Source organism: Puccinia triticina, chromosome 6A, assembly GCF_026914185.1.
Source record: "Puccinia triticina chromosome 6A, complete sequence".
NCBI lineage: Eukaryota > Fungi > Basidiomycota > Pucciniomycetes > Pucciniales > Pucciniaceae > Puccinia > Puccinia triticina.
The window spans coordinates 6,540,643-6,556,644 of NC_070563.1; the positions used below are offsets into that span (position 1 = coordinate 6,540,643).

The following is a 16,002-nucleotide window of genomic DNA, read 5'->3' on the forward strand; positions in this document are numbered from 1 at the left end:
AAACGATAGAAACATCCCCTCGGGCAGATCACCGAACAGATACACCAAATCCGGCGAAGAAAATGTAATATTGACTTGCTAGGTGCTCATTTTACTGGGGTTCATCCACGTATTCGAACCAAACAAATATTTTCACCGTTTGCCGGAGATTTGCTTGTACACGCACGCCCTGGTGAATGCTATCTTTTATCATAACGGATGCTTGGCTTTGAGGAAATCGTCTTTCCCCCAATCTCCATCACCAGCCCTGATCCCCCCCCCCCCCCCCCCCCCCTCCGTCTCCCTGTCTCAAAAACAAAAGTACATTTTGTGATTACTCGAATCTTCCTTAAAATCCCTGGATTTCTTGTGGTGCGTGTTTAAACCAGATTGTGGAATGTTGTGATAGATAATTGTCTAAAGACACGCAGTCGGAGTTGTAATGTAGGTTTTTAGTACAACAACTTGAAAACCATTCGTTTTGTTAATCTCATCTAGTATTAGTCTCCTTCCGACCCGTATATAAGCAGGGATCCGCATGTATTTTTACATTTCGTTTACGTCACACATGCGTTCTTCCTCAAAGACGAGCCCCATCATTTCCTTGCCATTTCTGCTGCTATTTTTTTTTTCTCTTTCATAATATATATATATATATATATTCAATGTGCAGAAACCAAGATTTTATATGAAATTTCGCTGCAGGAAGGGGAAATTTAACCAGAAACACTTCTTGTTCTTTTTTCCTTCACCCTTCTTAATCCATCAGACCAAAGAAGTTGAATCAGCTTAACTGTAGCATAAATCCAAAATCTTTTATCGAGGAAATTTTCTCTCAAAGACTTTCCAAAGATGAATGAAACCTTCTCCAAGATAATTGTGAATAACCTGGACATGAACAAATTTGTTATATAACTTGATGTATTATAAATCTAAACAGCTTTTCAAACCCATTTTAAACTTCAAAACTTGTATATCAGTATTTCACTTTGATCCAGGACCAAGGGACAAATAAAAGTAAAAAATGCTATGCTTGAAAAACTCAAATAGGCAAATACATGACCTGACTATGGAGGTACTGGCCCGCCAATTTTGCCAGAAAAATTTAATTTCCGCCCCTGGCCTGCCAAGTTGGCCAGTTTTCTGCCAAAGTTGCCCAAGTTGTGGCACTGAACTGCCATCTATGCCAAGGAACATCAGAAACAGACCCCTCCCCGGGTAGATCACCGCAGCGGTGCCCGGGCTGTGAGCCCAAACCGGTACATCTGTCTCAACAGGCAACCAGAGGGACATATACCCATCTCAATGACTGATACAACATCGGTCAGTGAGGTGTATACCTCAATGACCAATACAACATCAGTCAGTGAGGTGTATACCTCAATGGCCGATATAACATCAGTCAGTGAGGTGTACACCTCAAAGACCAATACGGCCTTAGTCAGTGAGGTGTGTATGTAGCTCAAAGACCAATGTGATACCGGTCAGCAAGGTACCTCAACAACTGTTGTTGTAGCTGTATGACTGGTGTCATGGCAGTAATCAAGGCATGTATCAAGATGACTGGCATTATACTGACCCCAATTAGGGTGTTCAAAGTTGACTTGCATAAAATCATGAAATTCTAAGCTGAAAAAAATATGTTGCACTCAAGCACTCAAATTAGAGCAACATTTCTAGAATGATATATATGAAATCATCACTTGAAAGTTTTATGATTTTATGATTTTATGCATTGAATATTTTATGATTTCAACTTTGAACACCTTAAATGACCAATGGCAATACATAGATTCTGGTCATTGAAGTGTGTACCTCAATGACTGATATTGGGCCGGTCAGTGAGGTGTATACCTCAATGCCCAATACAATATTGGACATTAAGGTGTGTACCTCAATGACTGGGACCGTACCAGTCAAGGAGGTGTGTACCTCACTTTTTATCAAGTATTGATGACCGGAACAATACCGGTCATCAAGGGTATATGTACCTCAGGTTGCCTGTTGAGACAGATGTACCGGTTTGGGCTCACAGGGAGGGGTCTGTTTCCAATGTTCCTTGGCATGGATGGCAGTTCAGTGCCACAACTTGGGCAACTTTGGCAGAAAACTGGCCAACTTGGCAGGCCAGGGGCGGAAATTAAATTTTTCTGGCAAAATTGGCGGGCCAGTACCTCCATACCTGACGGGCTGTTTGGGAAACCTCTTGATCATAGCAGAGAATTTTTCTCAGGAAATGGATGTGATGTCATGAGAAGATAGAGTCTGATAGATGGTTGTTGTTGTTTATCTGGCTTCTGGGGGAGTTTGAGACAAAGTTGAATTGCAAAATATTCATTCCTCATCCTGAAGTGATTGTGAGGCACATGGACAAGAACATTACCCCACAGCTTTACCTAGTCCTATATGCCGTTGATGACAGTCTGCATAACGCGTCTTGTCGATTTACAGACCTTGGTATCAGCTGCGCTACAGAGCTTGATTGTACAGATTTGGCCGAAGAAAAAAAATCCCCCCAGTCCCCGGCTGAAGGGGAGTGTTGAATAATTTGCTGATGGTCGATGGTTGATGATAATGTAAACTTGGTTTTGAGTCTCCTTTGGTCGGTTTATCGATCCCGGCAATTCTAGAAAGGGGCGAGTGTGTTCGCCCTGTGGTGGGTTTTCATGAGTCTGTGCTGGCGGTGGTGGTCACAGCACGGCGGCCTCCAGCGATGAACCACGTAGCAGCAGCAGCCGGCGAGGGAGACGATGGCCAGGAGCACCAGAAGAACAAGAACAAGAACAAGAACAAGAACAAGAACATCAACAATAATATCAGTAACAGCATCAACAACAACCGGATGAACAAACTCAATCCACTGGAGATCCAGCACCAGGACCCTCGGATACTACTCAAGCACTCAGTCATCCACCCAAAACCAGCAACAGCAACAACAGCAACAGCAACAGCAACAACAACAACAGCAACATCAACGACAACATCAAGGTCAAAGGAGAATACGAAGATCGACCTCGAAAGCTTTCCTCAGGAGACTCTGCTCAAAAACCTCGCCAGACTGTTCGATAGGATTACTAGGAGGAATGACCATCTCAACCATTCCAGAAGGAGACCGGCAACACCATCCAGCGAACTGGGACGACGCCAGGAACAGATCAGACGTCAGAGAGGACGACGAGAAGCAAGGACTGGAGACGAGCCTAACTATCACCTCAGAAGAGAAAACCTAAATGATGATGAGCACAAGCAAGAGGATGAAGACGAAACTGAAGAGGAAGAGGATGTCGAAGAAGACGAAGAGGATGAAGACGAAGCAGAAAAGGAGGAGAAAGACCAAAGACCAGACGCGCGCCCAATCCAAAGCCCAACAGTCATCCACTTCCAAAACCTAAACAATCAGACACGTTCGCTCTACTCGGCGCTGGACGAGCCGAGCTGCTTGCCATCGACCAGCCACAGCAAGAACCAGCTGACGACGGCCTCGCTCGAGCTGCTCTCCAAGCCCAACTCGATCCTCACCTTCCACGCCAAGATCGTCCCCCAGATCTCCATCGAAGCCTATCTGCTCCGGATCCTCAAATACTGTCCCACCTCCAACGGCGTCTTTCTCTCGACGCTCATCTATCTCGACAGGCTCTGCACTTTCTACCATCGCCACTGCAAACAACAGCAGCAGCGGCCGTCGTCAATAGTACCATCAACAACAACGCCTTCTCCTTCTTCTTCTTCCACTGCGACTGACGCCTCTGAGACGATCCCCTCGAAAAAGAAGAAGAAGAGATGGAATCTCCCCGCGACTCCGCTCGCCCCTTTCAACTTCCATTTCGTCATCGATTCCTGGAACGTTCATCGGTTCCTGATCGCCTCGATCACCGCCGCAAGCAAGCTACTAAGCGACGTCTTCTACACCAACTCGCGTTATGCCAAGGTAGGCTCTTCTTGCCTCCCCCCTTCTCCCCTGAAGTTCGTCGTTAATAAGGGGCTTTTATTTTTTTTATTTTTGTGGGACGATAGGTTGGCGGGCTGCCGTTGGAAGAGCTCGAGGAGCTGGAGATCAAGTTCCTGTTGATGAGCGACTTTCGGCTGATGATCAGTGCCTCCGAGTTCGAGGACTACACGGAAAGACTCCTAGGACCTCGGCGGAGCGGCCCGTCATCATCGTCGTGTGTATCAACGACGGAGGACGAGGAGGAGTGGGATGGGTCGAGGGGGGAGGAGTCGGTGGAGAGCGACGGGGAGCAGGAAACGGACACGGACGAACACGCACACCTCGGCCATACGCCCGTCTTGCGCCCCCATCCGGACACCCTCATCCATTCCTCCTCCGCCGATTCCGTCTCCTCTTGTAACTCCTCCGAACGCAGCTCGTGCTCTACTATCACCCCCAATTCGCCCCCTCCCCCTCAGCCCCCTCCGCCGACTACCACAAGCCCGAAAACCCCGCCCTGCGGCCCACTCCCGACCACGCCCAGATCGTCGTTCCCACTCCCTCCTGCGCATTCCTAACGATTTCTTTAACTTTCTCGTCCGGATCTTCTTTATTCTTCTTTTTTTTCGCGCTTGGCTTCAGTCAAACCTTGTGTATGTGTGTGTTACATTTTTGAGAGAGCGAGAAGACCCCTCTCCATGCTAATTATTTCCATCCTCATCTTCCCCTCCTGTCCACTTCTTTATCTCTCCTCTTATACTCCCTTATGTCCATCTCGTTTCTCTTAATCAAGGTTTCCTCACCCTCTCCGACATTTTCTTCATAGATTTATTTAATTGTAGTAGACATATTCTTTGTGTTGATATATAATATAGAAACTTTCAATTTATGCTGAAGTTTTTTTAATTAGTTCTTTTTTTGGGTGGGGTAATTTGATTATTGACTTCAGATCTGTGGCCCTGTTTGTTGTGTGATGATCAGTTTATGTTTCATGTGATTTTATGGTGAATGTGAAAACTTCCCTCCAACAAAAAGTAGGATTCCCCCATGAATATGCTGCTACATTAGCAGAAGAGGAGTTTAGTGTAGCGGCCCACTGTTGACAAGATGCAGCAGATGCTGGTGGTTCTCTTTAGCGCCAGGTCCAGGGTGGATGTCTGTAAGCCACATGGGGTAGGATAAAATGAACATTAAAAAGTGATGTAAAAGCAAAGGTGTGCCTGAATGTAGCCTAAACAATGTTAAATGAATTGGTTGCCAATTTGCAAAACAGACTAAAAAAATTATGCAAAAAAGTTGGTGAACATGTAAAGGTGTTCAAAGTTGAAATCATAAAATTTTCAACACATAAAATCATAAAATCATAAAATTTTCAAATGATGATTTTATATGTACCATTTTAGAAATGGTGCTCTAATTTGAGTGTTTGGGTGGTACATATTTTTTTCAGCTTGGATTTTATGATTTTATGCAAGTCAACTTTGAACACCCTAATTGGATGAGCCTTACATACCTAAAGACTAACTACCTTTTCAGAGCCAAGCAAGCACGCGCCGGAATTTCTTGATGGCATGCTGGCAAGACATCAAGGGAGGAGGAATCTTACCCTGCGAGCTGCTTACTGGGGAAGGGGATTGCCAAGAAGGAAGCCTGCCCAGGAACCGGGTACACTGATTTTTTCACTGCTCGCAGGAATCTTGCCCAGAGTTTGGAAGAAGCCTCAAGTATGAGTATGTACATTTACCCACACACCGCAGATGATTTCCCTGGCAATTACATTGTAGTTCAACGGCGAAGAGGTACGAGATGCTTTGGCGAGCAGGTACAAGGTGCTCGCCCAAAGAGATTCTATCCCCGCCAGCAGGGTAGAGAGAACCACTTGGTTGGGTATCCTCATTGGCAAGAACATAAAATTAGACCACTGTGGAGGAGGCCTCTCTCAGAAGCGGACATGCTTTTTGACTCTTCCTTGGAATCATCCCCGGCAAGCGCCAAAAGCCCCAAGAATGTCTCCACTTGCCCGGAGAATTCCTCCAGCGCAGACACCTTGCACCTGCTTGCCGAGAAATCTTCCTCTTCAAGCAAGGTTGTAAGTTATCCTGGGGGAACTGAAAGAAGATTCATCCCTACTAAGTATGTACATAGGCGTACCCGTTTGGAAAGCCCCCCAGCAAGCGTGTGCATGTACCTGCTTGCCCGGGATGATTCCTGGACTTTGGCATGCAGGTGCCAGGTTGTACGTACTTACATTAATTCTACTACGTACACATTTTTTTTCCAGTCCGATAACCATGGGGATCTCCCAAAAGGAGAATTGTTTAGGCTGGATTCATCCCCCCGCTATAGGAGTGGAAAGTAAGTTCCTAAGAATAATTATGAAAGAAAACAAATGAAAAAAATGAAAAGTGTGAAAATTATCCAATTTAGTGCAAATTTCTCAGAATCTTTATTATTGTTCAAACCAAAGGGAGAAAATTAGAAAACACAGTAACTGTATTGCATGTGACAGGAAAAAAAACCAAATACTAATTTTTTGGTTGAACAGGGTATCCTATGGAGGCCCTGACACGCCATTCTGGCTACAAAAAAATCAAAAAATGAAAATTGCTTTTTGAATGAATCCAAGCGCCAGAGTTGCCATACAAGTACCAAAACTTCCTGCAATCTTCCAATGCCCCCACTTACAATTGTTTCAGGAGCATATTGGGATTCTGCATGTGGAAGGGTCCACACATCAACACATAACCTATCCCACATATACAGCAATAGCGAAAAAGCTTGCGGGTGGGCAAGGCTGAAAATCCGACAGACAAAATTTTTTGCTTCAGCCCCGGCCCCTGTATTGTTCCAAATCTTCTCATCTTCCAGCCCCTTTGCACTCGACCATATCCCATATCGCCTCCCACCTCCATAATCTCTTACATCATCACACAACCCTCTTCTATGAGCACATGCAACCATTGATCCACAAGTTCCAGCACCTTTACTTGCCACGGGATCTTGATGCGCACAGGAATTTTAACCATCCTGACGTCGCAACCCTTTGATGTGCGCCTCTCAAAACAGCTGGAAATTATCTAGTGCATGGTGATTTCCAGGTAGATCTTTGTTGCAGCATCTCTTCCAATATTACCACGCCAAGGAGGAACTTCAGGAAGACATCATCCTTGGTGACGGTTAGGATCCTACCCGTCACTACCAGGAACGGTATGGATCGACTGGCCCCCTGCTCGCCAACCGCGGCCAAGGAGCTCTTTACTTCCTTGCCGAGAAGGAATCCTCCTCGGTGGGTAGATACAGTCAGTACCAACCGGCCTTGATTGGCGGGTAGGATACAGGTACTGTTGGCGCAGGCCAGGATGGAGGAAGAGGAGAATGACCTCACTTACGTCATAATGGGATGATGAATCGTGTTGGAATTCTGCACCCGCTCTCCGCTCTTCCCGCTCTCGCTCCCGTTCCCGCTCCCCGCTCCTTTCCATCTTCTCCTCAGTCATGAAACTCTCTTGAATTCTCGATTCCAACAACATGACACACCTCGATCCTCTAGGCTATCCCTTGAAACCGACCACCTCTATCCCCTTGAAACGGTTCGGTCTCAAACTCTCACAACCACAAGTCAGCCAAACTTCCGACAAAGATAAAAGACCGCTCGCTCTCGCATCCCTCAAATCTTTCCTCAGCAGTCTCACTCATCCTGTCAATCGACTAATCGCCTAACTGCTCGGCCTGCGCCTCTCGCCACCATTCTGCTCTTCAAAATTGCTATTCGACTTCGAATCTTCCCTTCCCTATTTCTCTATCTTCTGTCTCTCATATCGCTCCTCATCCAATCCAACCGACTTCGTCGCCACATCGACACTCACTCACCAAGCATCATCCTAGTTGCACCGACTCTATCACTTCAATTCATAAATTGGTTCTTTCCAATTTGGTGAGAAATATAACATCAACTTCAACCATCCTCAAGATCTCATAAGACTCCCATATTGACCTCCTTTTCTTTTCACACATAGTGTCTACTATCTTTCATTGTTTGATCTCCTTTATTTTAGCTTGTCTGTTCTGATCCCACTTAAAATATCACCTCCTCGCGGTATGCTTATCCTTCTGGTCTCATGTTTTCTGTTAACCTTTTTCATCATTTCTGATAATGTTTTTTTTCTCAGTTCTGGTTATAGTTTCAGCAATAAATCCTGTTTTTCATCAAATCGGGAGGTGTGAAAAACCGATCGCAAAGAGATCGCGGGGCTTACAGCAAACTTAACACAAGTCCCTCACGCCTACGCTTGGGGGGGCCCGAAGGGCCCGCCTCCCAAAGGGAGGGACTTGCATCCAAAGTCAGCTTACGAGGGGGAGAGCTACCAGCCAAATGGCTGGGAGGTAATCTCACCCCCTCAATTCATCACTAGCACTTCAAAAAACATCCCGCCGCCGGCACCATTAGAAGCGCAATATTCCAAGCACATTTATTCCAGGTTAAAATTCCCAAATAACTTCATCCCTTTGAATAAATCATTATGTCAATAAAATGCCACTGTAAACAATCCGACTTCTTCAAGCCCGGATATCCCAACGGATGTACCTGGTGTTATATACATAACCAAGTATCACACAGCAGAAAAAACAAATACATATTTATTTATTATCAATTTTTCACCATTCTGACTAACAATCACCAGGGGGGAAAGTGTGGCACTCCCTGGAGAGTGCCAGACCGTATGTTCCTTTGGGAAGACTGTCTGATGTCAAATGTGTGAGCATGTGGGATTTAGGCTTCAAATATGTTGACCTTATGTTCAACTCAGGCTGATCTTTGATCCACTCCATGGTGAACATGTTGGTAATTGAGTTGAGGGTACCCCCACTTGATGCCTGGTACACCCTGGTATTCTAAACTTAGTGGTGTGTTTCAGGAATCAATTTGAGACCCCCTCCACTCAATGAATGGGTTGTAAAGTCATTGAGTGGAGATTCCCTCCACTTGATGACTGTTGGACAACCATTGATTGGAGGTTGTGTCCACTCAATGACCATATCTAAATTACCAGCCACCAAGTGGAGACATCCTCCACTCAATGACTGGTTTTTAATGTCATTGAGTGGAGGGATTCTCCACTCAAGGACTGGGGTGTATACTGGCTGTTGAGTGGGGGGGTTCCTTACTTGGTGACTGGTTCTACTGGCCATTGAGTGGAGACACCCTCCACTTGATCACAGTTCACTAGGCTGGGAAAATCCCAGAGCAGTGACCAGTACTGCATGTTGGTCATTGAGCCGGGCCTCTCCCAGCTTTAAGGACTGTATGTACTGTACTCAGCGCGGGGAAAGTCCCGGCTTGATGGACAGTATGTACTGTCCATCCTGCTGCACTTTTCCAAGCTGAGTGGCCAGTGTAGGCTGCCTACCGCGCTCGGAAAGTCTGACTAGATGACCAGCATTTGCTGGTCATTGGGCCAGGGCTTCTTGCTGGATGACCAGTATCTATGTACTGGTCATTGGATTTGAGCTCGGAGAGGCTGCAGATCAATGACCAGGGCATGATGCCTGTCAAGCGCGGCCTCTCTGAACTCAATGGCCAGTTTGTGTTGGCCATCCAGTCGGAGAAGCCCTGGTCCAATGACCAGCACCTATTGGTCATTGTTCTGGGCCTGTCTGAGCTTGGTGAGCAGTCTGTACTGTCCACCAACCTCGGAAAAGCCAAGCTGAATGAACAGTATTTAGTGTACTGTTCATTGAGTTGGGGCTTTCCCAGCTCAATGACCAGCAAACAAAGGTCATCAAGCCCGTGTAAACAAGCAACTCGCCAATGTCCACCCTGATGTTCGGCCAAACATGACGGTGGACATAGCGACAAAAAAAAACACGCTCCCCGGGGACACCCGGGGATACAGAGCTGATCCCTGTTGCCCCGCTGCCACCGTAGTTGACTTGTGCCCAGATTGAAACTCCTGGAACACAAGCTTTTTTGGTGATTTGCAACACATATGAACACCATTTTTGCCACTACAAAATGATGATGATTTTGATTGTTCTGGATACAGCAGGTCAAAAGAGCATCATTCTTATCTTACACCTGGTGCTAATAATTACCATGTGATAAGAGCAATCAACCCCATTTTGTGGCACAATGGCCACGGACATAATGGTAGGTGTGATGAAGGTATGCTACCTGGAGGAAAAAATCGCCCAAAACAGTCAGGCAAAAGGTGTGAAGATGATCAATCTACAAGACAAACGGTATGACCCTGCATGCTGAGATGTGTGTGGACATTTCAGAGTTGACTTTTCACCTCAGAGTTCAGACCAGCTATTGAAATCTTTCTCCTGCTGGTTCCAGGATCATCAAAATATTGATGCATCTATTGATATCCACCAATCTGCCCCCTTCCCTCTGTGAAGCTTAATAATTTTAACCTCCAGCTGCTGCATTTTTCAGTCAGATGGAGGTCAAGTGAAGGAAAATGTATTCACATACAAAATTTGCATGGACCCAAATGAACAGCTGACCGCATGGCAAACTTTAGCCTGCATAAGTGGACCATCACTTGGTAAACATGGTTGGTGAAAAGGCCTCTTTGATTGTTCACATTTCATAATACAGGGAGGGAAGACAGGTTACAGAGGTTTTCCCAGCTTTGACACTGTGTGATACTCAAAAAAGAGAAATTTAATTTTACATAACTTTCCTCCCAATTGATGAAGGGAACAGGCATGGCAGAAATATCCCACAAGAATTAATCTACCAGTTAGCTGAGTCTTTGCGGTTGCTATAATTTACAGCTATCTTTCATTATGTGATTTTATGTGGGTTTTGATTGAAAAAAATCAGCCCTGAAAAATCTTCCTTCTCACTTGGTCAAGGATATCTTTGAGCATCAGGATAGTTACATTCTTGGCAAAACATGTTGTGAATTGAAGCTCACATCCTGGATTTTGTTTGATATGAACCAAACAGAAAATTTCAACTAAGATAATTCCATGTGTTGGAATTGGGTTACAGATCATCCCGCAACCACTTCACCTACAGTTACACATCTGTTGGGAAGAAAATTGAACAAAGAGTTGCGACTCACACCTAACTCACATCAGACCATTTGACTGACAGAATTACGGCCTGGCACTCTCCAGAGAGTGCCACACTTTCCCCCCTGGTGAATCATGATGAATTGATGATCAGATACTAGTATGTATTCAGCACCTGGCTGCAGCAAGTCAAAAAAACGTGAGAGGGTTTATGGTCCGATGATCCAAACAGTTCTCCACCTGTCAAGCTTTACTTTGCAAAAGGAAATAACAAGACCAACTGCAAATCGCAAGCAACCGGCTATTTTGCACCTTTTTTTCCCAAAAAGCAAGGAAAATATGCCTAAGAAGCAAGGCTGTATACAACTTTGCCAAATCAGAATTGTTCTGAAGGGCTTTTCTTTTGCTCAAATGATTCTTGAGCTTAAAAATGGTGAAAATTTCACCATTTTCTCAAATTGCTCAGGCCACGCGGGCGACTTTGGAGGTAAGCCTCTCCTACGGAGAGTCTCTTCCGGACCCCCATTTGAGAGGCTTTGTTAAGCTTGGGCTTACAGGCTGTAGCTGCTAGCTGCCTCTGCTGTTGACCGGTTCCCTTTCCTCTCTCACCCGATCTTCCTATTGCTCCAATCAATTTGTTTCACCATTATCAAGCTTTTTATAGTTTTCATTCGCGCCACCAAAGTCTAAAGATAGTCTGTTTGACCTCTCTCATTGTTGCGGTTTTTGGACTCCTGATCTCGTCATCTCAGTTTCTTAGATGCAACAGTCTGCACCAGCTGACCGATGAAATCTTTATGGGAGAGTTGGGAAATTATGGACCCACCGGCTAATGAGGAATCCTATGTGGCACGACGGTAGGTGAATACCTGGTTGCCTCGGAGATTAAGTCTTCCTCAACCGGCGGCGGCCTCCTGAATGATGATTCATCCTTGACCAGCAGGTGAGGAGATACTTTTTATTTGCCCCTCCCCGCCAAGATGGACTCCTCATGGTGTTGAGCGTGACAAGGGATGACAAACCTGAAGGTCACTCAAGTGAAACTTGGGAGTGAGGAAGATAATGGAGGACTTCCCGTCAATCTGGGAACCCCTTCCAGACCCAGATCTGAGCCAAATTTTGCAGGGAAATTTAGCCTTTGAGACTCTGGGAGGCTCTCAGATTGCTCCCAGATTGTGACGGGAAGTCCTCCAATGCTCTGATTCACTGAGAGACAGCAACCTACATACTGTGATTCTCATCTTGGACCACTCAAGATTTTCATTGGGCTAAAGTTATGGGTTGGGAGTGTATGTGTTCTAGTCAAAAGAAATTCCATGAAAACTTTCTTCTGGGCACTGTACCAGGCCTGAGACAAGGCGGCCGGAAACTTTCAGCTGTATTCTAACTACAAGGCCTCCTCCGGCCAAAGAAGAGAACATAGTGTCACCAAAGACGTAGACAGGAGAAACTGAAGTAGTAGAACTCACGCGCAATCCTGTCAAACAGATCCTTCCCCTGGCTGAGAGGCCGAAAGAATGACCCAAGAGCTGTGACGCTCCCTGTTGCAGCAAGAATATAAATAGGGAGGCCTTTGAGCGAGTAAAGGCCTCCCCAGAATAGTCAACATCACCTTAGCATTGCCTCCCTCGCCGAAACCGTCACTTCTGACCGCGTTTTGCCAGTCAGGCCCTCACCTAGATTCTTTTGATTTGATTCCTTGCTTTAGCCTTGGACTTCTCTTGCGAGTAAGTCCGCTTTTCCTTTTCTATTGGGATTCCATCCTAGAAACCTGCCTGGGGACGTGGGATTGGGAGGATAGAAGATAAGGCTGTCAAGTGATACCTTGATTGGTTTGAGTGGCATAGGATGAGACGGCAACGGAATGACGCGCTTTCTGGATCTCGCTGAGTCGGCTTGTTCTGTTGAAAGTGCTGGTTGGAAGCTGACGTGCTACATATCTTCTTCAACTGGTGCTTTCAATCCGAAAAGTTTGACCGATGTTTATTGAGAATGAGTTCAAAGGATTCGCCAGAGGAAGGCGGAAATGTCAGCAAGAGTTGAGGTGGTTGATCTGAGGCGACTGAGGTTGGCGGTTATAATGCCAAGGCCAAAATTGTAAAAATCTTGATTTCACAACACAAGGCAGAAACAACAGAGCAGAAAAAAACTGCAATCATACAACCCCATGATTCTGCACAGAAAACTCAAAATTGAGTCCAAGCATTTTACAAAAGACAATATGTACACCAAGCTGATTAACAACTACAAACATTTCATACTATTACAAGTTTTTGAGCTGATTATCTGCGCTAAATGGGCCAAAAGGCAAACAAGAAGAGAACAAAGTAGGGAGCAAGAGATGAGGGAGGAGCGAGTGAGCAAGGAGCAATGGAGAGAGGAGCAAGGAAGGGAGGAGGAAGGAGCAAGGGAGGGGAAAGAGGAGCAAGGGAGGTGCAATGGAGGGAGGAGCAAGGAAGAGAGGATGAGGGGATGACTTGAGACTTGGGAAGACAAGAGCAAGCATTGAGTAAGAGGGTGAGACTCAAGAAGCAGGTGATGTCACCCCGGCTGTTCAAAGTTGCCCCGAGGACTTTATCCACAGGACCGGGCTGCCATCTTCCCGGAAAACTGATCGAGTTGAGCAGCTCCCAACAGGTCTGGAATCATGACTGATGTTATTTTGCCATGATGCCCGTCTCTAGCAAAGAGCACTACCAAGATGGATGAATTTGTGATGTCGTACATTCATCAATATAGCGTATATTGATCAATTTATATTGATCATTTTTTTATATTCCTCTTGATACCTTTGTCTGTGTTCCATGTCTCCTTAATACTCTTCTATAATCTCTCTCCTTCCCCCTGTGTTGGATTCAAGCCAGAGGAATCTTTTTTTTTTTTTTGCCTGATAACATTCATAAATTCCTACAATATACACCACTCAATTCTTCATGAAAAAAAGACATTGCAAGTTTTAGGATTAATCCAGGGTGGCTGAGGGGTCTCAATTTTTTTTTATTTTTTTGTTATTTCAACAATTGATGTTATATTCAGAAGTCTCCAAATCTACTTTTTTCAAAAAAGGAAAAACATTAAACCCCTGACCTCTCTCATGATATCATCCTGCACACATTATTAATTTGCTTGGTTAAACTTCCTGAAGATATTGCACATCAAACTTGAAGTGCTACATGCATAGAAGACCTTTTTGAAATTAGTTTACCATGGTTTAGCATATTTTTGTCAGGTTCTTTTTTTAACTACTTTTGTTATCAACCACAGATTAATGAGGAATATTTCCACATAAAATTTCATTGGACAACTGTTCTGCATATGAAACCCAGAAATATTGTGTTTGGGGTCACATCCATTATGCAGCAGCTACAATCTGATCAGTTGCCAAATATCACTACTTTGGTATTTTCTTGGTGTTTCTGCCACTATATCTCATCCCAGCATGGGAATCCTTCTGCCAGATGGTTACCAAAATGTTGTCATGCCCCCAAAGTTTCATTATGTACCTTTACGGACAAAAAAAACCCCAAATGTAGCAGCTACAGTCTGATCAGTTCCCAAATATCACTACTTTGGTAGTTTCTTGGTGTTTCTGCCACTATATCTCATTGCAGCGTGGGAATTCTTCTGCCATATGGTTACCAAAATGTTTAAAAGCCCCCAAGGTTTCATTATGTGCCTTTCCTGACCACAAAACGCGCAAATGTGGCAACTACAGTCTGATCAGTTCCGAAATATGACTACTTTCGCAGTTTCTTGGTCTTTCTGCCACTATATCTCATCCCACCGTGGGAATCCTGCTGTCATAGGGTTACCAAAATGTTTGCAGGCCCCAAAAGATTCATTATGTACCTTTACTGACCACAAAACCCACAAATTTAGCAGCTACAGTCTGATCAGTTTCTGTTGTAGTGTGGGGTGGACAAACTCCACATTTGGAGTATCAGGAGACAAGAGGAGGTTGGGGAGGAGCAATGTAAAGGGAGGGTTTTTAGCCTCAACAGATTAAGAGTCAGCTGTCTACCGACTCGCTAGCCTTTTTTCGACCTTTTAGACTTGACCCCTTTGGCTCATCATCTCCAGTTTATGGTCAACACCCGACAAGAACAACCTGAGTTGACGGGACCGCTTCCTCCACCAACAAGAGCAAAGCGACCGAAACAGACAAAAGCCTACAAGGCACTTCTGAAACTTCCACCTCTACCTCCGTCTCCGATTGAGGAAAAACCGGATCCATTGGAACACAATTGTCCACCGTCTCCTTTCATATCAGCTATATCCTACATCGTCTTGAAATCTTTAACTCGACAAATCAACAAGCTAAAATCGACTACAATAACATTTCCGAACGATAGCAGGGTTGTTAGAAATCCCTTTGGCCTGCCCATCACCACCATTATCCCATCACCTGAATACCGACCGAAGGTCAACATACCAAGGGACACAACACCCATTCTGTCCCCCCAATCTCCCGATTCCCCCCAGTCTCCCGATTTTCCCCAGTCTCCACAATCTTCATTGGGCCCGATATCTGCAACATCTCAGACCCCATTCGTCGTAGATCCACCCACCATCCCCATGTCTCAAGCGAATACAACCGACATCTTGCCCAGAAACAAATTCTTGCAACAGCCGAGTATTTACAAGTCAGAAGTGGACCCGTTATTGCCGGATGGATCGAATTTCAACAAATGGAAAAGAGGGCTTACGCACGTCGTTCTTCTCACGCTTGGCCACCCAAATTTCTTCGATAAGGTCGAGAATTACATCAAGTTATCCGCCCAAGAGAACACATGCCTATTGTATCTCATTCAAATCACAGTACATGACGAACTTTCATCTCTTGTTGATTGATTCACGACCGGAACTGAAGCTTACAAGGCAGTTCAAACCAACTTCCAGGGGACTATTTGATTTTGTCAAATGGAACTCATGGACAAATTACTGGAATTGCGAATTTCGGGGCCGTCAACTGATCCATCACAGATTCCTGGCCTGTTCAACAAATTATTCGATATCTTCTCAGACCTTCAAAAAGTCGGAGCGGCCCTTTCCCCTCTTGTTGAGAGTCT

At 45.1% G+C, this 16,002-nt stretch overlaps 1 protein-coding gene across 1 annotated transcript; it reads left to right on the forward strand.

Annotated features, from left to right (window-relative positions):
* Positions 1-2,821: 2,821 nt before the first annotated feature.
* On the forward strand, positions 2,822-4,485 carry PtA15_6A753 (uncharacterized protein; the record flags this gene model as incomplete). The annotated part of the gene is made up of 5 exons (XM_053170492.1): positions 2,822-2,884; positions 2,978-3,140; positions 3,351-3,670; positions 3,749-3,907; positions 3,994-4,485. The coding sequence occupies 5 exons, from the start codon at positions 2,822-2,824 to the stop codon at positions 4,483-4,485; spliced, it is 1,197 nt and encodes a 398-aa protein (XP_053021678.1).
* Positions 4,486-16,002: the final 11,517 nt, after the last annotated feature.